The sequence below is a fragment of the Ranitomeya imitator genome, chromosome 4 (assembly GCF_032444005.1).
Source record: "Ranitomeya imitator isolate aRanImi1 chromosome 4, aRanImi1.pri, whole genome shotgun sequence".
NCBI lineage: Eukaryota > Metazoa > Chordata > Amphibia > Anura > Dendrobatidae > Ranitomeya > Ranitomeya imitator.
The window spans coordinates 14,373,760-14,400,635 of record NC_091285.1 but is presented as its reverse complement, the minus strand read 5'-3'; the positions used below and the strand labels follow the sequence as shown (position 1 = coordinate 14,400,635).

Below are 26,876 nucleotides of genomic sequence, written 5' to 3'. Positions count from 1 at the left end.
TTGTATATATGTCCCCCATCCTGGTATATATGTCCCCCATCCTGGTATATATGTCCCCCATCCTGGTATATATGTCTCCCATCCTGGTATATATGTCCCCCATCCTGGTATATATGTCACTCATCCTGGTATATATGTCCCCCATCCTGGTATATATGTCACTCATCCTGGTATATATGTCCCCCATCCTGGTGTATATATCCCCCATCCTGGTATACATGTCCCCCATCCTGGTATACATATCCCCCATCCTGGTATACATGTCCCCCATCCTGGTATATATATCCCCCATCCTGGTATACATGTCCCCCATCCTGGTATATATGTCCCCCATCCTGGTATATATATCCCCCATCCTGGTATATATGTCCCCCATCCTGGTATATATGTCCCCCATCCTGGTATATATGTCCCCCATCCTGGTATATATGTCTCCCATCCTGGAATATACAGTGGGGCAAAAAAGTATTTAGTCAGTCAGCAATAGTGCAAGTTCCACCACTTAAAAAGATGAGAGGCGTCTGTAATTTACATCATAGGTAGACCTCAACTATGGGAGACAAACTGAGAAAAAAAAATCCAGAAAATCACATTGTCTGTTTTTTTAACAATTTATTTGCATATTATGGTGGAAAATAAGTATTTGGTCAGAAACAAAATTTCATCTCAATACTTTGTAATATATCCTTTGTTGGCAATGACAGAGGTCAAACGTTTTCTGTAAGTCTTCACAAGGTTGCCACACACTGTTGTTGGTATGTTGGCCCATTCCTCCATGCAGATCTCCTCTAGAACAGTGATGTTTTTGGCTTTTCTCTTGGCAACACGGACTTTCAACTCCCTCCAAAGGTTTTCTATAGGATTGAGATCTGGAGACTGGCTAGGCCACTCCAGGACCTTGAAATGCTTCTTACGAAGCCACTCCTTCGTTGCCCTGGCAGTGTGCTTTGGATCATTGTCATGTTGAAAGACCCAGCCACGTTTCATCTTCAATGCCCTTGCTGATGGAAGGAGGTTTGCACTCAAAATCTCACGATACATGGCCCCATTCATTCTTTCATGTACCCGGATCAGTCGTCCTGGCCCCTTTGCAGAGAAACAGCCCCAAAGCATGATGTTTCCACCACCATGCTTTACAGTAGGTATGGTGTTTGATGGATGCAACTCAGTATTCTTTTTCCTCCAAACACGATAAGTTGTGTTTCTACCAAACAGTTCCAGTTTGGTTTCATCAGACCATAGGACATTCTCCCAAAACTCCTCTGGATCATCCAAATGCTCTCTAGCAAACTTCAGACGGGCCCGGACATGTACTGGCTTAAGCAGTGGGACACGTCTGGCACTGCAGGATCTGAGTCCATGGTGGCGTAGTGTGTTACTTATGGTAGGCCTTGTTACATTGGTCCCAGCTCTCTGCAGTTCATTCACTAGGTCCCCCCGCGTGGTTCTGGGATTTTTGCTCACCGTTCTTGTGATCATTCTGACCCCACGGGGTGGGATTTTGCGTGGAGCCCCAGATCGAGTGAGATTATCAGTGGTCTTGTATGTCTTCCATTTTCTAATTATTGCTCCCACTGTTGATTTCTTCACTCCAAGCTGGTTGGCTATTGCAGATTCAGTCTTCCCAGCCTGGTGCAGGGCTACAATTTTGTTTCTGGTGTCCTTTGACAGCTCTTTGGTCTTCACCATAGTGGAGTTTGGAGTCAGACTGTTTGAGGGTGTGCACAGGTGTCTTTTTATACTGATAACAAGTTTAAACAGGTGCCATTACTACAGGTAATGAGTGGAGGAAAGAGGAGACTCTTAAAGAAGAAGTTACAGGTCTGTGAGAGCCAGAAATCTTGATTGTTTGTTTCTGACCAAATACTTATTTTCCACCATAATATGCAAATAAAATGTTAAAAAAACAGACAATGTGATTTTCTGGATTTTTTTTTCTCAGTTTGTCTCCCATAGTTGAGGTCTACCTATGATGTAAATTACAGACGCCTCTCATCTTTTTAAGTGGTGGAACTTGCACTATTGCTGACTGACTAAATACTTTTTTGCCCCACTGTATATGTCCCCCATCCTGGTATATATGTCACTCATCCTGGTATATATGTCCCCCATCCTGGTGTATATATCCCCCATCCTGGTATATATGTCCCCCATCCTGATATATATGTCACTCATCCTGGTATATATGTCCCCCATCCTGGTATATATGTCACTCATCCTGGTATATATATCCCCCATCCTGGTATATATGTCCCCCATCCTGGTATATATGTCCCCCATCCTGGTATATATGTCCCCCATCCTGGTATATATGTCTCCCATCCTGGTATATATGTCCCCCATCCTGGTATATATGTCACTCATCCTGGTATATATGTCCCCCATCCTGGTGTATATATCCCCCATCCTGGTATATATGTCCCCCATCCTGGTATATATGTCACTCATCCTGGTATATATGTCCCCCATCCTGGTATATATGTCACTCATCCTGGTATATATGTCCCCCATCCTGGTGTATATATCCCCCATCCTGGTATACATGTCCCCCATCCTGGTATATATGTCACTCATCCTGGTATATATGTCCCCCATCCTGGTATATATGTCCCCCATCCTGGTATATATGTCACTCATCCTGGTATATATGTCCCCCATCCTGGTGTATATATCCCCCATCCTGGTATACATGCCCCCCATCCTGGTATATATGTCACTCATCCTGGTATATATGTCCCCCATCCTGGTATATATGTCCCCCATCCTGGTATACATGTCCCCCATCCTGGTATACATGTCCCCCATCCTGGTATACATGAGCGAATGTCATAGACTGCGAGAAAGAGAACTATGATGCCATAGACTATAGCCCCCAACCTGGACCTGCCCCATCCACCTCCCCTATGTCATGGACTATAGCCCCCACAATGGACCTGCCCCATCCACCTCCCCTATGCCATGGACCATAGCCCCCAACCTGAACCTGCCCCATCCACCTCCCCTATGCCATGGACTATAGCCCCCAACCTGGATCTGCCCCATCCACCTCCCCTATGCCATGGACTATAGCCCCCAACCTGGATCTGCCCCATCCACCTCCCCTATGCCATGGACTATAGCCCCCAACCTGGATCTGCCCCATCCACCTCCCCCACAGCTCCTACCCAACATCCCCTCAGTCCCTATCCCTATTGCCTCTATACACTTGCTTTGGCAAAACTGATGTGTATTTGGTCCTGCCAATAAAGCTTCTTTGAATCTTGAATCTTGAATCTTGAATCATGTCCCCTATCCTGGTATACATGTCCCCCATCCTGGTATACATATCCCCCATCCTGGTATATATGTCCCCCATCCTGGTATATATGTCCCCCATCCTGGTATATATGTCCCCCATCCTGGTATATATGTCCCCCATCCTGGTATATATATCCCCCATCCTGGTATATATGTCCCCCATCCTGGTATATATGTCTCCCATCCTGGTATATATGTCCCCCATCCTGGTATATATGTCCCCCATCCTGGTATATATATACCCCATCCTGGTATACATGTCCCCCATCCTGGTATATATGTCACTCATCCTGGTATATATGTCCCCCATCCTGGTATATATGTCCCCCATCCTGGTATATATATACCCCATCCTGGTATACATGTCCCCCATCCTGGTATATATGTTACTCATCCTGGTATATATGTCCCCCATCCTGGTATATATGTTCCCCATCCTGGTATATATCCTAGTATACATGTCCCCCATCCTGGTATACATGTCCCTCATTCTGGTATACATGTCCCCCATCCTGGTATATATGTTACTCATCCTGGTATATATGATCAGGAGGCCATAGAGGACGAAACCCACTTCCTGCTACACTACTCCAAATACTCAGCAGTGAGGGACACTCACTTCAGGAGACTCTCACATCTCTTCCCAGACTTCATCACCATGAAGGAGGAAGAGAAAACATATATATGGCTGGGAGAAGAAGAGAGAGCAGTGGAGATAGCAGCGCGGTATGTGAGCGAATGTCATAGACTGCGAGAAAGAGAACTATGATGCCATGGACTATAGCCCCCAACCTGGACCTGCCCCATCCACCTCCCCTATGCCATGGACTATAGCCCCCACAATGGACCTGCCCCATCCACCTCCCCTATGCCATGGACTATAGCCCCCAACCTGAACCTGCCCCATCCACCTCCCCTATGCCATGGACTATATCCCCCAACCTGGATCTGCCCCATCCACCTCCCCTATGCCATGGACTATAGCCCCCAACCTGGATCTGCCCCATCCACCTCCCCCACAGCTCCTACCCAACATCCCCTCAGTCCCTATCCCTATTGCCTCTATACACTTGCTTTGGCAAAACTGATGTGTATTTGGTCCTGCCAATAAAGCTTCTTTGAATCTTGAATCTTGAATCTTTGTCCCCCATCCTGGTATATATGTCCCCCATCCTGGTATATATATCCCCCATCCTGGTATACATGTCCCCCATCCTGGTATATATGTCCCCCATCCTGGTATATATGTCCCCCATCCTGGTATATATGTCACTCATCCTGGTATATATGTCCCCCATCCTGGTGTATATATCCCCCATCCTGGTATACATGTCCCCCATCCTGGTATATATGTCACTCATCCTGGTATATATGTCCCCCATCCTGGTATATATGTCCCCCATCCTGGTATACATGTCCCCCATCCTGGTATACATGTCCCCCATCCTGGTATACATGAGCGAATGTCATAGACTGCGAGAAAGAGAACTATGATGCCATGGACTATAGCCCCCAACCTGGACCTGCCCCATCCACCTCCCCTATGCCATGGACTATAGCCCCCAAAATGGACCTGCCCCATCCACCTCCCCTATGCCATGGACTATAGCCCCCAACCTGAACCTGCCCCATCCACCTCCCCTATGCCATGGACTATATCCCCCAACCTGGATCTGCCCCATCCACCTCCCCTATGCCATGGACTATAGCCCCCAACCTGGATCTGCCCCATCCACCTCCCCCACAGCTCCTACCCAACATCCCCTCAGTCCCTATCCCTATTGCCTCTATACACTTGCTTTGGCAAAACTGATGTGTATTTGGTCCTGCCAATAAAGCTTCTTTGAATCTTGAATCTTGAATCTATGTCCCCCATCCTGGTATATATGTCCCCCATCCTGGTATATATATCCCCCATCCTGGTATACATGTCCCCCATCCTGGTATATATGTCCCCCATCCTGGTATATATGTCCCCCATCCTGGTATATATATCCCCCATCCTGGTATATATGTCCCCCATCCTGGTATATATGTCACCCATCCTGGTATATATGTCCCCCATCCTGGTATATATGTCCCCCATCCTGGTATATATGTCTCCCATCCTGGTATATATGTCCCCCATCCTGGTATATATGTCCCCCATCCTGGTGTATATATCCCCCATCCTGGTATACATGTCCCCCATCCTGGTATACATGTCCCCCATCCTGGTATACATATCCCCCATCCTGGTATACATGTCCCCCATCCTGGTATATATATCCCCCATCCTGGTATACATGTCCCCCATCCTGGTATATATGTCCCCCATCCTGGTATACATATCCCCCATCCTGGTATACATGTCCCCCATCCTGGTATATATGTCCCCCATCCTGGTGTATATATCCCCCATCCTGGTATACATGTCCCCCATCCTGGTATACATGTCCCCCATCCTGGTATACATATCCCCCATCCTGGTATACATGTCCCCCATCCTGGTATACATGTCCCCCATCCTGGTATACATATCCCCCATCCTGGTATACATGTCCCCCATCCTGGTATATATATCCCCCATCCTGGTATACATGTCCCCCATCCTGGTATACATATCCCCCATCCTGGTATATATGTCCCCCATCCTGGTATATATATCCCCCATCCTGGTATACATGTCCCCCATCCTGGTATATATGTCCCCCATCCTGGTATATATATCCCCCATCCTGGTATATATGTCCCCCATCCTGGTATATATGTCCCCCATCCTGGTATATATGTCCCCCATCCTGGTATATATGTCTCCCATCCTGGAATATATATGTCCCCCATCCTGGTATATATGTCACTCATCCTGGTATATATGTCCCCCATCCTGGTGTATATATCCCCCATCCTGGTATATATGTCCCCCATCCTGGTATATATGTCACTCATCCTGGTATATATGTCCCCCATCCTGTTATATATGTCACTCATCCTGGTATATATTTCTCCCATCCTGGTATATATGTCCCCCATCCTGGTATATATGTCACTCATCCTGGTATATATGTCCCCCATCCTGGTGTATATATCCCCCATCCTGGTATACATGTCCCCCATCCTGGTATATATGTCACTCATCCTGGTATATATGTCCCCCATCCTGGTATATATGTCCCCCATCCTGGTATACATGTCCCCCATCCTGGTATACATGTCCCCCATCCTGGTATACATGAGCGAATGTCATAGACTGCGAGAAAGAGAACTATGATGCCATGGACTATAGCCCCCAACCTGGACCTGCCCCATCCACCTCCCCTATGTCATGGACTATAGCCCCCACAATGGACCTGCCCCATCCACCTCCCCTATGCCATGGACCATAGCCCCCAACCTGAACCTGCCCCATCCACCTCCCCTATGCCATGGACTATAGCCCCCAACCTGGATCTGCCCCATCCACCTCCCCTATGCCATGGACTATAGCCCCCAACCTGGATCTGCCCCATCCACCTCCCCTATGCCATGGACTATAGCCCCCAACCTGGATCTGCCCCATCCACCTCCCCCACAGCTCCTACCCAACATCCCCTCAGTCCCTATCCCTATTGCCTCTATACACTTGCTTTGGCAAAACTGATGTGTATTTGGTCCTGCCAATAAAGCTTCTTTGAATCTTGAATCTTGAATCTTGAATCATGTCCCCCATCCTGGTATACATGTCCCCCATCCTGGTATACATATCCCCCATCCTGGTATATATGTCCCCCATCCTGGTATATATGTCCCCCATCCTGGTATATATGTCCCCCATCCTGGTATATATGTCCCCCATCCTGGTATATATATCCCCCATCCTGGTATATATGTCCCCCATCCTGGTATATATGTCTCCCATCCTGGTATATATGTCCCCCATCCTGGTATATATGTCCCCCATCCTGGTGTATATATCCCCCATCCTGGTATACATGTCCCCCATCCTGGTATATATGTCACTCATCCTGGTATATATGTCCCCCATCCTGGTATATATGTCCCCCATCCTGGTATATATATACCCCATCCTGGTATACATGTCCCCCATCCTGGTATATATGTCACTCATCCTGGTATATATGTCCCCCATTCTGGTATATATGTCCCCCATCCTGGTATATATATACCCCATCCTGGTATACATGTCCCCCATCCTGGTATATATGTTACTCATCCTGGTATATATGTCCCCCATCTTGGTATATATGTTCCCCATCCTGGTATATATCCTAGTATACATGTCCCCCATCCTGGTATACATGTCCCCCATCCTGGTATACATGTCCCCCATCCTGGTATATATGTTACTCATCCTGGTATATATGATCAGGAGGCCATAGAGGACGAAACCCACTTCCTGCTACACTACTCCAAATACTCAGCAGTGAGGGACACTCACTTCAGGAGACTCTCACATCTCTTCCCAGACTTCATCACCATGAAGGAGGAAGAGAAAACATATATCTGGCTGGGAGAAGAAGAGAGAGCAGTGGAGATAGCAGCGCGGTATGTGAGCGAATGTCATAGACTGCGAGAAAGAGAACTATGATGCCATGGACTATAGCCCCCAACCTGGACCTGCCCCATCCACCTCCCCTATGCCATGGACTATAGCCCCCACAATGGACCTGCCCCATCCACCTCCCCTATGCCATGGACTATAGCCCCCAACCTGAACCTGCCCCATCCACCTCCCCTATGCCATGGACTATAGCCCCCAACCTGGATCTGCCCCATCCACCTCCCCTATGCCATGGACTATAGCCCCCAACCTGGATCTGCCCCATCCACCTCCCCCACAGCTCCTACCCAGCATCCCCTCAGTCCCTATCCCTATTGCCTCTATACACTTGCTTTGGCAAAACTGATGTGTATTTGGTCCTGCCAATAAAGCTTCTTTGAATCTTGAATCTTGAATCTATGTCCCCCATCCTGGTATATATGTCCCCCATCCTGGTATATATATCCCCCATCCTGGTATACATGTCCCCCATCCTGGTATATATGTCCCCCATCCTGGTATATATGTCCCCCATCCTGGTATATATATCCCCCATCCTGGTATATATGTCCCCCATCCTGGTATATATGTCACCCATCCTGGTATATATGTCCCCCATCCTGGTATATATGTCTCCCATCCTGGTATATATGTCCCCCATCCTGGTATATATGTCCCCCATCCTGGTGTATATATCCCCCATCCTGGTATACATGTCCCCCATCCTGGTATACATGTCCCCCATCCTGGTATACATATCCCCCATCCTGGTATACATGTCCCCCATCCTGGTATATATGTCCCCCATCCTGGTATATATGTCCCCCATCCTGGTATATATATCCCCCATCCTGGTATATATGTCCCCCATCCTGGTATATATGTCCCCCATCCTGGTATATATATCCCCCATCCTGGTATACATGTCCCCCATCCTGGTATATATGTTACTCATCCTGGTATATATGTCCCCCATCCTGGTATATATCCTAGTATACATGTCCCCCATCCTGGTATACATGTCCCCCATCCTGGGATACATGTCCCCCATCCTGGTATATATGTTACTCATCCTGGTATATATGTCCCCCATCCTGGTATATATGTCCCCCATCCTGGTATATATATCCCCCATCCTGGTATATATGTCCCCCATCCTGGTATACATGTCCCCCATCCTGGTATATATGTCCCCCATCCTGGTATACATGTCCCCCATCCTGGTATACATGTCCCCCATCCTGGTATATATGTTACTCATCCTGGTATATATATCCCCCATCCTGGTATATATGTCCCCCATCCTGGTATATATGTCCCCCATCCTGGTATATATGTCCCCCATCCTGGTATACATGTCCCCCATCCTGGTATATATGTCCCCCATCCTGGTATATATGTCCCCCATCCTGGTGTATATATCCCCCATCCTGGTATACATGTCCCCCATCCTGGTATATATGTCACTCATCCTGGTATATATATGTCCCCCATCCTGGTATATATGTCCCCCATCCTGGTATATATATCCCCGATCCTGGTATATATGTCCCCCATCCTGGTATATATGTCCCCCATCCTGGTGTATATATCCCCCATCCTGGTATACATGTCCCCCATCCTGGTATATATGTCACTCATCCTGGTATATATGTCCCCCATCCTGGTATATATGTCTCCCATCCTGGTATATATGTCCCCCATCCTGGTATATATGTTCCCCATCCTGGTATATATGTCCCCATCCTGGTATATATGTCCCCATCCTGGTATATATATCCCCCATCCTGGTATATATGTTCCCCATCCTGGTATATATGTTCCCCATCCTGGTATACATGTCCCCCATCCTGGTATATATGTCCCCCATCCTGGTATATATGTTCCCCATCCTGGTATATATGTCCCCCATCCTGGTATATATGTCACTCCTCCTGGTATATATGTCCCCCATCCTGGTATATATGTCCCCCATCCTGGTATATACAGTGGGGCAAAAAAGTATTTAGTCAGTCAGCAATAGTGCAAGTTCCACCACTTAAAAAGATGAGAGGCGTCTGTAATTTACATCATAGGTAGACCTCAACTATGGGAGACAAACTGAGAAAAAAAAATCCAGAAAATCACATTGTCTGTTTTTTTATCATTTTATTTGCATATTAATGTGGAAAATAAGTATTTGGTCAGAAACAAACAATCAAGATTTCTGGCTCTCACAGACCTGTAACTTCTTCTTTAAGAGTCTCCTCTTTCCTCCACTCATTACCTGTAGTAATGGCACCTGTTTAAACTTGTTATCAGTATAAAAAGACACCTGTGCACACCCTCAAACAGTCTGACTCCAAACTCCACTATGGTGAAGACCAAAGAGCTGTCAAAGGACACCAGAAACAAAATTGTAGCCCTGCACCAGGCTGGGAAGACTGAATCTGCAATAGCCAACCAGCTTGGAGTGAAGAAATCAACAGTGGGAGCAATAATTAGAAAATGGAAGACATACAAGACCACTGATAATCTCCCTCGATCTGGGGCTCCACGCAAAATCCCACCCCGTGGGGTCAGAATGATCACAAGAACGGTGAGCAAAAATCCCAGAACCACGCGGGGGGACCTAGTGAATGAACTGCAGAGAGCTGGGACCAATGTAACAAGGCCTACCATAAGTAACACACTACGCCACCATGGACTCAGATCCTGCAGTCCCAGACGTGTCCCACTGCTTAAGCCAGTACATGTCCGGGCCCGTCTGAAGTTTGCTAGAGAGCATTTGGATGATCCAGAGGAGTTTTGGGAGAATGTCCTATGGTCTGATGAAACCAAACTGGAACTGTTTGGTAGAAACACAACTTGTCGTGTTTGGAGGAAAAAGAATACTGAGTTGCATCCATCAAACACCATACCTACTGTAAAGCATGGTGGTGGAAACATCATGCTTTGGGGCTGTTTCTCTGCAAAGGGGCCAGGACGACTGATCCGGGTACATGAAAGAATGAATGGGGCCATGTATCGTGAGATTTTGAGTGCAAACCTCCTTCCATCAGCAAGGGCATTGAAGATGAAACGTGGCTGGGTCTTTCAACATGACAATGATCCAAAGCACACCGCCAGGGCAACGAAGGAGTGGCTTCGTAAGAAGCATTTCAAGGTCCTGGAGTGGCCTAGCCATTCTCCAGATCTCAACCCTATACAAAACCTTTGGAGGGAGTTGAAAGTCCGTGTTGCCAAGCGAAAAGCCAAAAACATCACTGCTCTAGAGGAGATCTGCATGGAGGAATGGGCCAACATACCAACAACAGTGTGTGGCAACCTTGTGAAGACTTACAGAAAACGTTTGACCTCTGTCATTGCCAACAAAGGATATATTACAAAGTATTGAGATGAAATTTTGTTTCTGACCAAATACTTATTTTCCACCATAATATGCAAATAAAATGTTAAAAAAACAGACAATGTGATTTTCTGGATTTTTTTTTCTCAGTTTGTCTCCCATAGTTGAGGTCTACCTATGATGTAAATTACAGACGCCTCTCATCTTTTTAAGTGGTGGAACTTGCACTATTGCTGACTGACTAAATACTTTTTTGCCCCACTGTATGTCACTCATCCTGGTATATATGTCCCCCATCCTGGTATATATGTCCCCCATCCTGGTGTATATATCCCCCATCCTGGTATACATGTCCCCCATCCTGGTATATATGTCACTCATCCTGGTATATATGTCCCCCATCCTGGTATATATGTCCCCCATCCTGGTATATATGTCACTCCTCCTGGTATATATGTCCCCCATCCTGGTATATATGTCCCCCATCCTGGTATATATGTCACTCATCCTGGTATATATGTCCCCCATCCTGGTATATATGTCCCCCATCCTGGTGTATATATCCCCCATCCTGGTATACATGTCCCCCATCCTGGTATATATGTCCCCCATCCTGGTGTATATATCCCCCATCCTGGTATACATGTCCCCCATCCTGGTATATATGTCACTCATCCTGGTATATATGTCCCCATCATGGTATATATGTCCCCATCCTGGTATATATATCCCCCATCCTGGTATATATGTTCCCCATCCTGGTATATATGTCCCCATCCTGGTATATATGTTCCCCATCCTGGTATATATGTCCCCATCCTGGTATATATGTCTCCCATCCTGGTATATATCCCCCATCCTGGTATATATGTTCCCCATCCTGGTATACATGTCCCCCATCCTGGTATATATGTCCCCCATCCTGGTATATATGTTCCCCATCCTGGTATATATGTCCCCCATCCTGGTATATATGTCCCTCATCCTGGTATATATGTTCCCCATCCTGGTATATATGTCCCCATCCTTGTATATATGTCCCCATCCTGGTATATATGTCTCCCATCCTGGTATATATGTCTCCCATCCTGGTATATATATTTCCCATCCTGGTATACATGTCCCCCATCCTGGTATATATGTCCCCATCCTGGTATATATGTTCCCCATCTTGGTATATATGTCCCCATCCTGGTATATATGTCCCCATCCTGGTATATATGTCTCCCATCCTGGTATATATGTCCCCCATTCTGGTATATATGTTACTCATCCTGGTATACATGTCCCCCATCCTGGTATATATGTTACTCATCCTGGTATATATGTTCCTCATCCTGGTCCATGTCCCCCATTCTGTCACTGTTCTTAAAGCATAGAAGGAAATACACCATTATTCTCCCCTTCCCTGCGCTCCCCGCCGTGCGGCGTCCTCTTCTGGAGTCGGCAGCTGACCTCAGTGCGCAAGTGATGGGAGTGTATGACGTCACTGCCATGCGCCTCCAGTCACGTGCACACTGACGTCGCTGCTGGCCTCTGATTGGCCGGCAGCGTACATTGCCGCGCACGGACCCAACGGGGTCTCTGCATCACAATACAGTTCAGCTGAATGTGAGACTGAGGACGCACATCCAGTTGAAGTCTGTGCTGGCGTCGGTGGCCCCCACAAGTTGTGACCTCTATGACCGCGGTCATTACGCCCCTGATCACAGGTGTGAGCGCTATCTGTGAATAACATGGAAATCGTACGTCTGTATGAGCCGTATATACTGCAGAATATAGACAAGGCTCCTACCTGGGACAGAGCGTCGTGTCATTGTCACCAATCATCGCTGGTCACATTCATAGAGTCCAGTCTAACGTGACGGCAGGACGGTAACGCTCAGTCCGCGCTCACTAATGTGCCGCCATCACTCTCAGTGCAGCGTTCCAGATTATCAGATGTTCCGGACTATGAGACTCGCGCTGTTGTAGGGGCGTCCTGAATCCCTCCTTTGTTAATACTCCTCACTCTGCTCCTTATATTATATTCTCCTCCATCATGTCCTCTATATTCCCCGGATTACGGACACAAGTCATGAAAAGGTATTTGATGTTTTTCAAAACAAAGTCTAAATATTCCCTTTCTTGCCGCATCGATAATATTTCTCCTACTTATTTACGAACAGACACTAACAACACGCGAACCTTCATCACAAATATCACAGAGTACGAGATCACTTTATACAGGGTGGTTTATTCATTGTTCTGCAGATGCCCAAATATCTGATACCCGATGTCTGACACTAGATGGCGACAGCATCACTGAGAATTCTACATTGCTATCAATAAAGCCAACAAAGAACAAAGTCACTGGGTACATACATTACATCCTGTATTATCCTCCAGAGCTGCACTCACTATTCTGCTGGTGCAGTCACTGTGTACATACATTACATTACTGATCCTGAGTTACATCCTGTATTATACCCCAGAGCAGCACTCACTATTCTGCTGGTGCAGTCACTGTGTACATACATTACATTACTGATCCTGAGTCACATCCTGTATTATACCCCAGAGCTGCACTCACTATTCTGCTGGTGCAGTCACTGTGTACATACATTACATTACTGATCCTGAGTTACCTCCTGTATTATCCTCCAGAGCTGCACTCACTATTCTGCTGGTGCAGTCACTGTGTACATACATTACATTACTGATCCTGAGTTACTTCCTGTATTATACTCCAGAGCTGCACTCACTATTCTGCTGGTGCAGTCACTGTGTACATACATTATATTACTGAACCTGAGTTACATCCTGTATTATACTCCAGAGCTGCACTCACTATTCTGCTGGTGCAGTCACTGTGTACATACATTACATTACTGATCCTGAGTCACATCCTGTATTATACCTCAGAGCTGCACTCACTATTCTGCTGGTGCAGTCACTGTGTACATACATTACATTACTGATCCTGAGTTACATCCTGTATTATACCCCAGAGCTGCACTCACTATTCTGCTGGTGCAGTCACTGTGTACATACATTACATTACTGATCCTGAGTTACCTCCTGTATTATCCTCCAGAGCTGCACTCACTATTCTGCTGGTGCAGTCACTGTGTACATACATTACATTACTGATCCTGAGTTACTTCCTGTATTATACTCCAGAGCTGCACTCACTATTCTGGTGGTGCAGTCACTGTGTACATACATTATATTACTGAACCTGAGTTACATCCTGTATTATACCCCAGAGCTGCACTCACTATTCTGCTGGTGCAGTCACTGTGTACATACATTACATTACTGATCCTGAGTTACATCCTGTATTATACCCCAGAGCTGCACTCACTATTCTGCTGGTGCAGTCACTGTGTACATACATTACATTACTGATCCTGAGTTACATCCTGTATTATACTCCAGAGCTGCACTCACTATTCTGCTGGTGCAGTCACTGTGTACTTACATTACATTACTGATCCTGAGTTACATCCTGTATTATACCCCAGAGCTGCACTCACTATTCTGCTGGTGCAGTCACTGTGTACATACATTACATTACTGATCCTGAGTTACATCCTGTATTATACCCCAGAGCTGCACTCACTATTCTGCTGGTGCAGTCACTGTGTACATACATTACATTACTGATCCTGAGTTACATCCTGTATTATACTCCAGAGCTGCACTCACTATTCTGCTGGTGCAGTCACTGTGTACTTACATTACATTCCTGATCCTGAGTTACATCCTGTATTATACTCCAGAGCTGCACTCACTATTCTGCTGGTGCAGTCACTGTGTACATACATTACATTACTGATCCTGAGTTACATCCTGTATTATACCCCAGAGCTGCACTCACTATTCTGCTGGTGCAGTCACTGTGTACATACATTACATTACTGATCCTGAGTTACATCCTGTATTATATCCCAGAGCTGCACTCACTATTCTGCTGGTGCACTCACTGTGTACATACATTACATTACTGATCCTGAGTTACATCCTGTATTATACTCCAGAGCTGCACTCACTATTCTGCTGGTGCACTCACTGTGTACATACATTACATTACTGATCCTGAGTTACATCCTGTATTATACCCCAGAGCTGCACTCACTATTCTGCTGGTGCAGTCACTGTGTACATACATTACATTACTGATCCTGAGTTACATCCTGTATTATACTCCAGAGCTGCACTCACTATTCTGCTGGTGCAGTCACTGTGTACATACATTACATTACTGATCCTGAGTTACATCCTGTATTATACTCCAGAGCTGCACTCACTATTCTGCTGGTGCACTCACTGTGTACATACATTACATTACTGATCCTGAGTTACCTCCTGTATTATACTCCAGAGCTGCACTCACTATTCTGCTGGTGCAGTCACTGTGTACATACATTACATTGCTCATGCTGTCCTGACCCTGATCTGCTTCTCTGCTTGTATCATCGCTGTCCTAACAATTACCTGCAGTGACCATGAGAGGGCGCTCTTGGCAATCAGATGAATACAGCCACCCCTCGGTGTACTTTATGATGAGCTGCTCCCTCTGGTGGTCGCCTCAGGTAACCATAAATATAAAGTTTATCACATTAGTTGTACTTTGCCTCCTCTATAAATATATTATACAGTTTTTTATCCGATTAACCACAGTTTTAGCTTTTTTGATTGTAGAAGGTTTGTGTCTTCATCCGTGCACACCTGCGTTCTTTCTTCAGACATTGTCTCCTTGTTCTCCGCTGTCACATGCACTTTTCATATGTTTTCCCTTCTACCTTCACATTTTTTTCCTCTTTTCTCCCAGTTTCCAGTCGCTGACAGTGAACCGGCCACGGAGTTTGCGATAGAGGTCGGCTTTCGCCACATAGACGGGGCTTATTACTACAAGAATGAAAAGGAAGTGGGACGGGCGATTAAGAAGAAGATCTCTGACGGGACCGTGAAAAGAGAAGAGCTGTTCTACACTGGGAAAGTGAGTGCTCCCATCCACTGCATAGCTGCTCATCCTGATCCGCCTGATGCACGAATATAATGTCAGCGGGTATATACAGATCAGTACGGGGCTGAGGGCTATACCGCAGAGTGTGACAATTGGGAGATGATGCCAAGATAAGGTAATGGCCGCCACTAGCCCCGGTCTCAGCTCTCTCCACAATCCTAACAAGGTGCTGAATGTCCGGCACCAGACCCCTAAGATAGTGAGAATTAGGCCTCAAAAATGAATACCCCAAAACAGCCAAAATGACCCCCCCCCCATTCTGACTTGGTTTACTAGAAAAAGCTACAAATTTCTGCTCTTCGCAATAAATCAATGATATAAGAACAATGAAACTAACTGAACACATCCATTATATCAAGTGGTTTCTCCAAATCCACCACAGAATGACCCTTTTACTGACTACTGCAGGTTCAGAATTTTTTTACCTCTTCATGACAAGTATTTTTAGTACTTAGTAGGGTTGTTATGACCTGCTACCTTCTGGCCGCTATGACCTGCTACCCTGTGGCTGCTATGACCTGCTACCCTGTGGCTGTTGTGACCTGCTACCCTCTGGCTGTTATTACCTGCTTCCCTCTGGCTGTTATGACCTGCTGCCTCTCTGGCCATGATGACTTGCTACCCTCTGGCCGTTATGACCTGCTATGCTCTGCCCATTATGAACTGCTGCCTCTCTGGCCATTTAGACCTGCTACCCTCTGGCTGTTATTACCTGCTTCCCTCTGGCTGTTATGACCTGCTGCCTCTCTGGCCATGATGACCTGCTACCCTCCGGCCGTTATGACCTGATATGCTCTGCCCATTATGAACTGCTGCCTCTCTGGCCATTTAGACTTGTTACCCTCTGCCCATTATGAACTGCTGCCTCTCTGGTCATTTTTAACTGCTACCCTCTGGCTGTTACGACCTGCTACCCTCTGGCCACTATGTCCTGCTACCCTCTGGCTGTTATGACCAGCTACATTGTGGTTGTTACGACCTGCTACCCTCTGACCATTACGACCTGCTACCCTTTGGCTGTTACAACCTGCTACACTCTGGCTGCTATGACCTGCTACCCTCTGGTCATTATGAACTGCTGCCTCTCTGACCATTATGACCTGCTACTCTTTGGCTGTAATGACCTGCTACCCTCTGGTCGTTAAGGCCTGCTACCCTCTGGCTGTTATGATCTGCAACCCTTTGGCTGTTATGACATGCTACTCTCTGGCTGTTATGACCAGCTACACTGTGCTTGTTACGACCTGCTACCCTCTGACCGTTACGACCTGCTGACCTCTGACCGTTACAACCTGCTACCCTTTGGCTATTATGAGCTGCTGCCTCTCTGGCCATTTTGAACTGCTACCCTCTGGCTGTTATGACCTGCTACCCTCTGGCTGTTATGACCAGCTACACTGTGGTTGTTATGACCTGCTACCCTCTGACCGTTACGACCTGCTAACCTCTGACCTTTACGACCTGCTACCCTTTGGCAATTATGAACTGCTGCCTCTCTGGCCATTTTGAACTGCTACCCTCTGGCTGTTATGACCTGCTACCCTCTGGCCACTATGACCCGCTACCCTCTGGCTGTTATGACCAGCTACACTGTGGTTGTTACACAGGCCACTATGACCCGCTACCCTCTGGCTGTTATGACCAGCTACACTGTGGTTGTTACGACCTGCTACCCTCTGACCATTACGACCTGCTACCCTCTGACCGTTACGACCTGCTACCCTTTGGCTGTTACAACCTGCTACACTCTGGCTGCTATGACCTGCTACCCTCTGGTCATTATGAACTGCTGCCTCTCTGGCCATTTTGACCTGCTACCCTCTGGCTGTTATGACCAGCTACACTGTGGTTGTTACAACCTGCTACCTTCTGACCGTTACGACCTGCTACCCTCTGACCGTTACGACCTGCTACCCTTTGGCTGTTACAACCTGCTACACTCTGGCTGCTATAACCTGCTACCCTCTGGTCATTATGAACTGCTGCCTCTCTGGCCATTATGACCTGCTATTCTCTGGCTGTAATGACCTGCTACCCTCTGGTCATTATGAACTGCTGCCTCTCTGGCCATTATGACCTGCTATTCTCTGGCTGTAATGACCTGCTACCCTCTGGCTGTTATGATCTGCAACCCTTTGGCTGTTATGACCTGCTACCCTCTGGCTGTTATGATCACCTGCTGCAGACTTTCTTCAATGCCAGACATCATCTCCTGGCAGGATTCCTGAGTAATCTTAGCCCATTCTTTAGGAGTAATGGCCACATAGACAACTGGTCCAAAAATGTTGTCCAAAAAGAAAGATTATTGCACAAACAAGTAAAATGATTCAAAAAGATACAAAGGCAATGAATGTTCCTGGAGATACAGATGAAAACAGATATCACAAAATCAAAGTTACAGGCAGGGGTGGATTAAGGGTAGCCAGGGCCCCGGGCTGTTCAGACATTGTGGGGCCCCCCGGTCATGTGACGGGGGTCATGTGACGGGGGTCATGTGATGGGGGTCATGTGACGGGGGTCATGTGACGGGGGTCATGTGACGGGGGTCATGATATACCTGAACCAGATGATTCAAGAAAAATGGCCGGGCCCTACTCTACTGTAACCTATTAAATATTTGTTAAAATATGCAATACAATTTAGGTATATTTTGATTTATTTTTCAATTTTTAAAATGACCAATATCACATACAAGGAACAAATACCGCTACACCATGTCAAGACCACATATTACCATCACTTGGTGACCAAATAGCGCATACAAGGGACAAATACCACCGCACCATTTCCAGACCACATATTACCACCACATAGTGACTGAATACTACAATACTGATCAGTAATAAAAAAAAGCACCATACGATCACCATAAGTGCCATTATACACAGGAGATCTGTACTTAGTATGCAGTGTCTGTGTACAGGTAATACAGTGATCACTGGTGACATTGTACACAGGACCTCTGTATATAGTATACAGTGTATAGTGTCAGTGTATAGGTAACACTGACTCACCAGTGACGTCTCTAGGTGAAGTCCTTCATCTTTCATCCAGCACAGACTGCCGTCACTTCTTCCAGCCAGGACTCGTTTCTGCAGGAAATAACACAGTTATCTCGAGCTCCGCTTGCAGAACACATTACTTAATTTTTCACAACTTCTACCTTACACCAGATGAAGAAAAAAAGGCGATATAGTGTCACTCTACACAGTAACAGGACCGCCCCCCCATTTAAAACAGTATACTCAAAAAATAAAATAAATACATCACTGCAGTAATAATATCCCTTAATTAGCCCCTATGGTAATAATATTCCCTATCCTGGCCCCGTTTATCTCATTCCTGGCTCCAGCCATATGTTCTCGCATCCTGCCCTCATGAGTATCCATTCTACCCCATATGATCTCCCCATCCTGCCCCATCTGTCTCCATCGTATCCATCCTGCCCCACGATCCAGTGCTGCCCCATGTCTTTTATTCTGCCCCGTGTCTCCAATCATGCCCCATGTCTACATTCTGCCCATGCCTCCAGTCCTGCCCCCAGTGTGTCCAGCAATCTGCCCCAGTGTGTCCACGACACACTAGAGAAACCACAGTCAAAAAGTCCAATATACAAAACATAAACTTTATTAGATAAAAGCATTATAAAGATGGAGAAGAGGTATTAAACAACAGCGAGAAACGATCACCGTGCACATCCACAGCACGAAAAATGGGACGGGGGGAGGCAATACGTACCACCGGGGGTGGTATGTCCTTTCATCCCATGCTATCATTTTACACGGTATGTATACTTTCATTCCAGCGGTTCTCATGACTTTACACTTGTTGGGACTTAATGCCCCTGACTATAGAAATAGGAACTGTTTGGTATTTAGCTACTTATACTCTGTATTGTTATACGTACTATGCGGGGTTATCTATATATGATATGGGTGTTGTAATATGGGGCTGCCTCCCCCCGTCCCATTTTTCGTGCTGTGGATGTGCACGGTGATCGTTTCTCGCTGTTGTTTAATACCTCTTCTCCATCTTTATAATGCTTTTATCTAATAAAGTTTATGTTTTGTATATTGGACTTTTTGACTGTGGTTTCTCTAGTGTGTCTTTCATATATTATGCAGTTGTGTCCTATATGGTTCTCATTTAGTCCCATTATACCGTATATATCAGTACTTTGATGGTTACTATGTGGGGGACTGTGTTGTATCCCACTATACTAGTTTTCCCAGTGTGTCCAGCATATTACCCCCAGTGTGTCCAGCATATTACCCCCAGTATGTCCAGCAATCTTCCCCAGTGTGTCCAGCATATTGCCCCAGTATGTCCAGCATTGCCCCAGTGTGTCCAGCAATCTGCCTCAGTATGTCCAGCATATTGCCCCCAGTGTGTCCAGCAATCTGCCCCCAGTGTGTCCAGCATATTACCACCAGTGTGTCCAGCAATCTGCCCCATTGTGTCGAGCATTGCCCCCAGTGTCTCCAGCAATCTGCCCCAGTGTGTCCAGCATTGCCCCCAGTGTGTCCAGCATGGCCCCAGTGTGTCCAGCATTGCCCCCAGACAGTGTGTCCAGAAATCTTCCCCAGTGTGTCCAGCATATTACCACCAGTGTGTCCAGCAATCTGCCCCAGTATGTCCAATTGTCCAGCATTGCCCCCAGTGTGTCCAGCAATCTGCCCCAGTGTCTCCAGCTATCATCTACCCCAGTGTGTCCTCCAGCATTGCCCCCAGTGTCTCCACCGTTAGGTTATCAAAAAACAAAAACAAAAACAAAAAAAAACAGAGTCTCCTCACCTGACCTGTGCGCTCCAGCGGCGAGCTCCCTACAGCAGCGCGCACTCGCCAGCGACTGACAATGACGTCAGACGCCGGCGACGTGTGCGCTGCGCCTGCGGCCGACATCAGCTGCCAGCCTCCAATTGGCTGGCGACTGTTGTTAACTATTGACGTGCGGGCGCGCGCCCACACGTCAATAGGAAACCGCCGCAGTGCCGGTAGGGGCCGATGCGAGCCCCCTCTCTCTGCCCACCGGGTTCGGGGGCACATAAATGATAGGGGCACGTGCAGTAATGCCCTGATGGTGGCGGCCGGCGGGCAATCTGTGCTGTAGCCCAGGGCCCCCCCCCCACACCACTGGGCCCTGGGCTACAGCCCAGATTGACCCTCCTATAATCCGCCCCTGGTTACAGGAGTACCGTCCACACTACCTGAACTTGGCAGGACGAGGAAGCTGTCACCGGATGTCACTAGATTACTGCATTGGCAGGTGGTCAGAAACCTTCCAGTGACTGCACAAAACCTGCAGTGAGACCTGGTGGCCGCAGCACTGAGCTTTCAGCTTGTACAGTGAGATGGAAGAAATGTTGACGAACTCCATGCCCAAACTCCAAGATGTCACCTCTACCCACAAACACAAGAATGGTTGTCTTCAAAATGATCAAAACCATATAAATAACCTCATACATTTTGGAACCTTGTTCTGTGGAGCATTGAAACGAAACTTGAACTTTTAAGGCCAATAGATTATCAATCTGTCTGTAGAATAATGAAGCATCTGCTTAAAAAAGTAACTTGCCTAAAGTGATGTATGTCTATAGCATGGTGATCCCTACAGTGAAGCATGGTGGTAGCTCAGTGATATCTACAGTGAAGCAGGGCAGTGGCTTCATGATGTATACAGTGAAGCATGGCATTGGCTGAGTGATGCATACAGTGAAACTTGTCTGTGGCTCAGTGATGCCTGCAGTGGAGCATGTATGTGGCTTGGTGATATCTACAATGAAGCATAGTGGTGTCTCTGTGATGTGTACAGTGAAGCATAGTGGTGTCTCTGTGATGTCTACAGTGATGCATGGTAGTGTCTCTGTGATGTCTATAATGAAGCATAGTGGTGTCTCTGTGATGTCTACAGTGAAGCATGGTGGTGTCTCTGTGATGTCTACAGTGAAGCATGGTGGTGTCTCTGTGATGTCTACAGTGAAGCATGGTGGTGTCTCTGTGATGTCTACAGTGAAGCATGGTGGTGTCTCTGTGATGTCTACAGTGAAGCATGGTGGTGTCTCTGTGATGTTTACAGTGAAGCATGGTGGTGTCTCTGTGAAGTCTACAGTGAAGCATGGCAGTGACTTCATTATGTATACAGTGAGGCATGGCGTTGGCTGAGTGATGCATACAGTGAAACTTGTCTTTGGCTCAGTGATGCCTGCAGTGGAGCATGTATATGGCTTGGTTTTTGTACAATGAAGCATGGTGGTGTCTCTGTGATGTTTACAGTGAAGCATGGTGGTGTCTCTATGAAGTCTACAGTGAAGCATGGCAGTGACTTCATTATGTATACAGTGAAGCATGGTGTTGGCTGAATGATGCATACAGTGAAACTTGTCTTTGGTTCAGTGATGCCTGCAGTGGAGCATGTATGTGGCTTGGTGATGTGTACAATGAAGCATAGTGGTGTCTCTGTGATGTCTACAGTGAAGCATGGTGGTGTCTCTGTGATATCTACAGTGAAGCATGGTGGTAGCTCAGTGATGTCTATAGTGAAGCATGGCAGTGACTTCATTATGTATACAGCGAGGCATGGCGTTGGCTGAATGATGCATACAGTGAAACTTGTCTTTGGCTCAGTGATGCCTGCAGACTGCAGTGGAGCATGTATATGGCTTGGTTTTTGTACAATGAAGCATAGTGGTGTCTCTGTGATGTCTACAGTGAAGTATGGTGCTGGCTCGGTGATAAAAACATCATGCCTTCTGTGGGGAGCTTAAGCTTGGTAGTCGTTGGACCTTCCAACAGGAAAAGTATCCCAAGCCTCAAAGTTCACCAGGGCCTGGTTTCAGAAGAAGTCCTGAAAGATTCTGGAATAGTTGTCACATCCCGACTTGGACCCCATAAAAATATCTTTGGTGGGATGTGAACAAGGCAGCTGCAGCAGACAACTCAAGAATATAAAAATTCTGGAGGTCACTGTCCATGAGGAATGGGCTAAGGTTCCTCAGAAACACTGCCAAAGCTGGTGTCTAGCTACACCTCAAATCTGAAGCAGTTCATAACAGCCAGAAGAGCAGTGGGTCATAACAGCCCGAGAGGCTCTACTATGTTCTAAAGTGGCATTTTGTGCTGAATTTAGAGACACCACTTGATATATTCGTTTTGTTCAGCTATTTACATTGTTCTTGTGTCATTGATTTATTGAAAACAGAAGAAAGTTTGTAAATTTTGCCCATAAACCAAATTTACAATTTTGATTGCATCCGTAAGAAGACGACTCAGCGTCTTATATATTTACTGTGAGTTTTCATTCCTCCTCCTGTAGCGCTTCCCTCTTCAGGTGGCCTCTTCCTGACCAAGGAACTCCAGCAGTAAATGTGTTTTTGGACACAGCCTCGAGCACATGTGGATGGATTAAGCCGTCTATTCCTTGAGGAATGGAAGTTTCTTGCTATTAGAAATGGAGGAGAGCCAAGTTACTCCAGGCAGGGGTCAAATATCAGTATGTAAAACACATTACGAAGCCTCGATGTCTTAACTTGTGCTGTTGGCGTTGGGAAGGATTTGCCGTTCATTCTCTGCCAAACATCTGCAGGTCAAAGGGTTTCTTCCACTAAATAGGTCCCGTCAGATCAAGAGGACCTATATAAGATGCCACTCTTTCCCTATACCTTCACTAATCCCAGGAGGTCTAAGTCTTTGGTTGACTCTTGGTCTAACATGGACAACCCTTCTACATTTACAATTAGGCTTCCTGTCTAGGTGACCACCATCTGGATACTTGGAACTTTGGGTTCTGAAGTGGTTGCACAAGGTTCTAAAGCAGAACATATTTCTCTTCTATGCTCAGGGGATCTACATTTCTAATATATATATATATATATATTTTTTTTTTAGTTATGGTCAACGTTTCACAAACCGGAACTGGTGGAACCAAATGTGAGAAAATCCCTGGAGACTCTTCAGATGGACTACATGGATCTTTTCATCATACACTGGCCCTTTTCTCTCCAGGTGGGATATCGTGACCATGCAAGAAGCATTTGTAGTATAAAGTTCTACCAGGAGTGGCCTTCACCATATTTCTGGATTATGATGACCTGGAAAGGGTTAGAAAACAAAATGTCTTCCCCAAAACTCAACCACCAACGTAGGTTCCCACCAGGTCCTACAATTAGCTCCTCGCTCTTCTTCTCCCTTTGAGTTTTCTGGTGGTCACCATCGTTGACTAAGCTCTACACATCCACATGTGACTCACACCTGTTGATGACGTTCTTCCTTTCCCTTGTGACCACCTAGTGGCCAGGTGTGGAGTTGAGGTGGCATGACAGGCCCTTGTGGAGCCATGGAGAGGTGAAAATAAGTTTTAGGTTTTTTTTAAAGCCCTTCTCAACAGGTTTGATTCACGTTAAATTTTTTTATGGAATTCAAATCTTCTCCTCATGAATTGATCTAACTGAATTTCGGGAGATTCTAATTCTAGAGATTGAGCTCTAATATTAATCTATTCAAAACCTGTGATGCTTCTTAACATGACTTTGCGATGAACTCCCCGCTCCAGTGCCTCAGTTTTGGGATTTTGCCACTTGGATTCAGATGTCTTCTCCAGCCTTGGTGTAAACTCCACTTGGAGCCGTCAGGAATGATGAATTGCTCTTATTTCTTAGGCTGGAGGAGATTTGTTCCCTATGGATGAAAATCGGAAAATTCTCTTTGATACAAGTACGGACCTTTGCGCGATTTGGGAGGTAAGTGATAGCTAGGGATGGAAACGCTGAGTCGTGTCCTTGATTCTGGCTTGCACGGCGTAGAAAAAAAAGATTGGGGGCCAAGGGAAAAAAAAATAGAACCATAGTAGGGTGTTAGCAACAAATGGGTCAGAAATGTACAGCTTTTGTATGATGGATTTAAATGGCTTTTTTTAGACTTAACTCCATTTTTTTCCAAATATTAGATTGGTGGGTGTCATGATATTCCCCTTGATCAGCTGATTGAACGGGTCACAGCGCCATACATTGTGTAGTGGCAGTAAATGGTACTGTATGCTGTCTCCCATTCAAGTGAATAGAGAGAGCTGCAATACCATTTACTGCCACTACACAACGCGCGGCGCTGTGCCACTTTCAGTACAACACAACCTCTTCAATTAGCAGATACCAAACCATGTGATATTCATAACCTATCTTAAAGATATGCCGACAGTATGAAAAGTACCCCTTCGCCAAAAAAAATTAGAATGTAATAACTATTTAATGTTAAATTATACAATTTTAGAAGTCACCACTAGAGGGAGCTTACTATATTTTGAATGTATAGAGAGTATGCAATGAGTTCTGAAGCTCCCCCTAGTGTTGGCTGCAGACATCAGTTAATTCTATGGCTATAAAGGGGGTTTAGCGCTTTGTACACAAAGAAATCAACAAAAAATTGCCGATTTCACCCATCAGATGTCACAAATGCATTGTAAAAGGGGAGTTAACTTGACATCCCACATCATCCAACAAGTGTCCTTTATTCACAGGCCATGGAGAAATGTAAAGATGCTGGACTGGTAAAATCTATCGGAGTGTCCAATTTTAATCGTCGTCACCTGGAGGCAATTCTCAATAAGTCCGGACTCAAGTATAAACCAGTCTTGAATCAGGTAATCAAAAAAAACAAACAAAAAAAAAATTGGATAGATCCAACTTGTGTCCATGAATTTCTTATTATATCTCTATAAATATCAGAGCTCCAAATCCTGTGGAGAAAGATGAAATAAAGATGGATGTTAGAATTTTAACTTCCTTCAGTGACCACTAGAGGGAGCTTTGGAGCTTATCGCAGACTAATTTACCATTGAGTTACATGTATAAACAGTCTGCAGTAAGCTCCTGAGCTCCCCCTAGTGGCGGCTGAAGGAAGATGGTTACATCATGTAATTCTAAGTCTCATTTATGATGTTTTGCAGGTTGAATGTCACCCATACCTGAACCAAAGCAAACTGCTGGAATACTGCAAATCTAAGGACATATTGATTTCTGGGTACAGCGTTCTGGGGTCACACAGACACAAGGACTGGTATGTAGGGTGTCGGGGCCTCTTTTAAGCTCAAGTTTTTATTGGTCCTGTTTTAGCATACAAATCATGCGTTTTGAATCACTTCTCATTCCATTGTTTAGCTGTTGCGGTCACTATTGACCTGTACTTCTGGCTGCTTGGAGCCACCGCTAGAGGGAGTTGTACAAATCTGTATGCAGAGAACTCCCTCTAGAGGTGGCTGTATATATAAATCTGTATGTAGTGAGCTCCCTCTAGTGGTGGCTGTATATATAAATCTGTATGTAGTGAGCTCCCTCTAGTGGTGGCTGTATATATAAATCTGTATGTAGTGAGCTCTCTCTAGTGGTGGCTGTATATATAAATCTGTATGTAGTGAGCTCCCTCTAGTGGTGGCTGTATATATAAATCTGTATGTGGAGAGCTCCTTCTAGTGGTGACTGTATATATAAATCTGTATGTAATGAGCTCTCTCTAGTGGTGGCTGTATATATAAATCTGTATATAGTGAGCTCCCTCTAGTGGTGACTGTATATATAAATCTGTATGTAGTGAGCTCCCTCTAGTGGTGGCTGTATATATAAATCTGTATGTAGTGAGCTCCCTCTAGTGGTGGCTGTATATATAAATCTGTATGTAGTGAGCTCCCTCTAGTGGTGGCTGTATATATAAATCTGTATATAGTGAGCTCCCTC

At 45.9% G+C, this 26,876-nt stretch overlaps 1 protein-coding gene across 2 annotated transcripts in view; it reads left to right on the top strand.

Annotated features, from left to right (window-relative positions):
- The window catches only part of LOC138675121 (aldo-keto reductase family 1 member C1-like), a 46,818-nt gene that overhangs the window by 13,149 nt on the left and 6,793 nt on the right, over positions 1 to 26,876 (top strand). Inside the window, exons 2-6 of one of the 2 annotated variants that reach the window (XM_069763108.1) lie at positions 15,961 to 16,128; positions 24,040 to 24,156; positions 24,810 to 24,890; positions 25,664 to 25,786; positions 26,093 to 26,202. In XM_069763108.1, coding sequence (XP_069619209.1) covers positions 15,961 to 16,128; positions 24,040 to 24,156; positions 24,810 to 24,890; positions 25,664 to 25,786; positions 26,093 to 26,202 — 599 coding nt within the window. The remainder of the gene's footprint in view (positions 1 to 15,960; positions 16,129 to 24,039; positions 24,157 to 24,809; positions 24,891 to 25,663; positions 25,787 to 26,092; positions 26,203 to 26,876) is intronic. The other variant, XM_069763109.1, reaches the window with a different exon arrangement.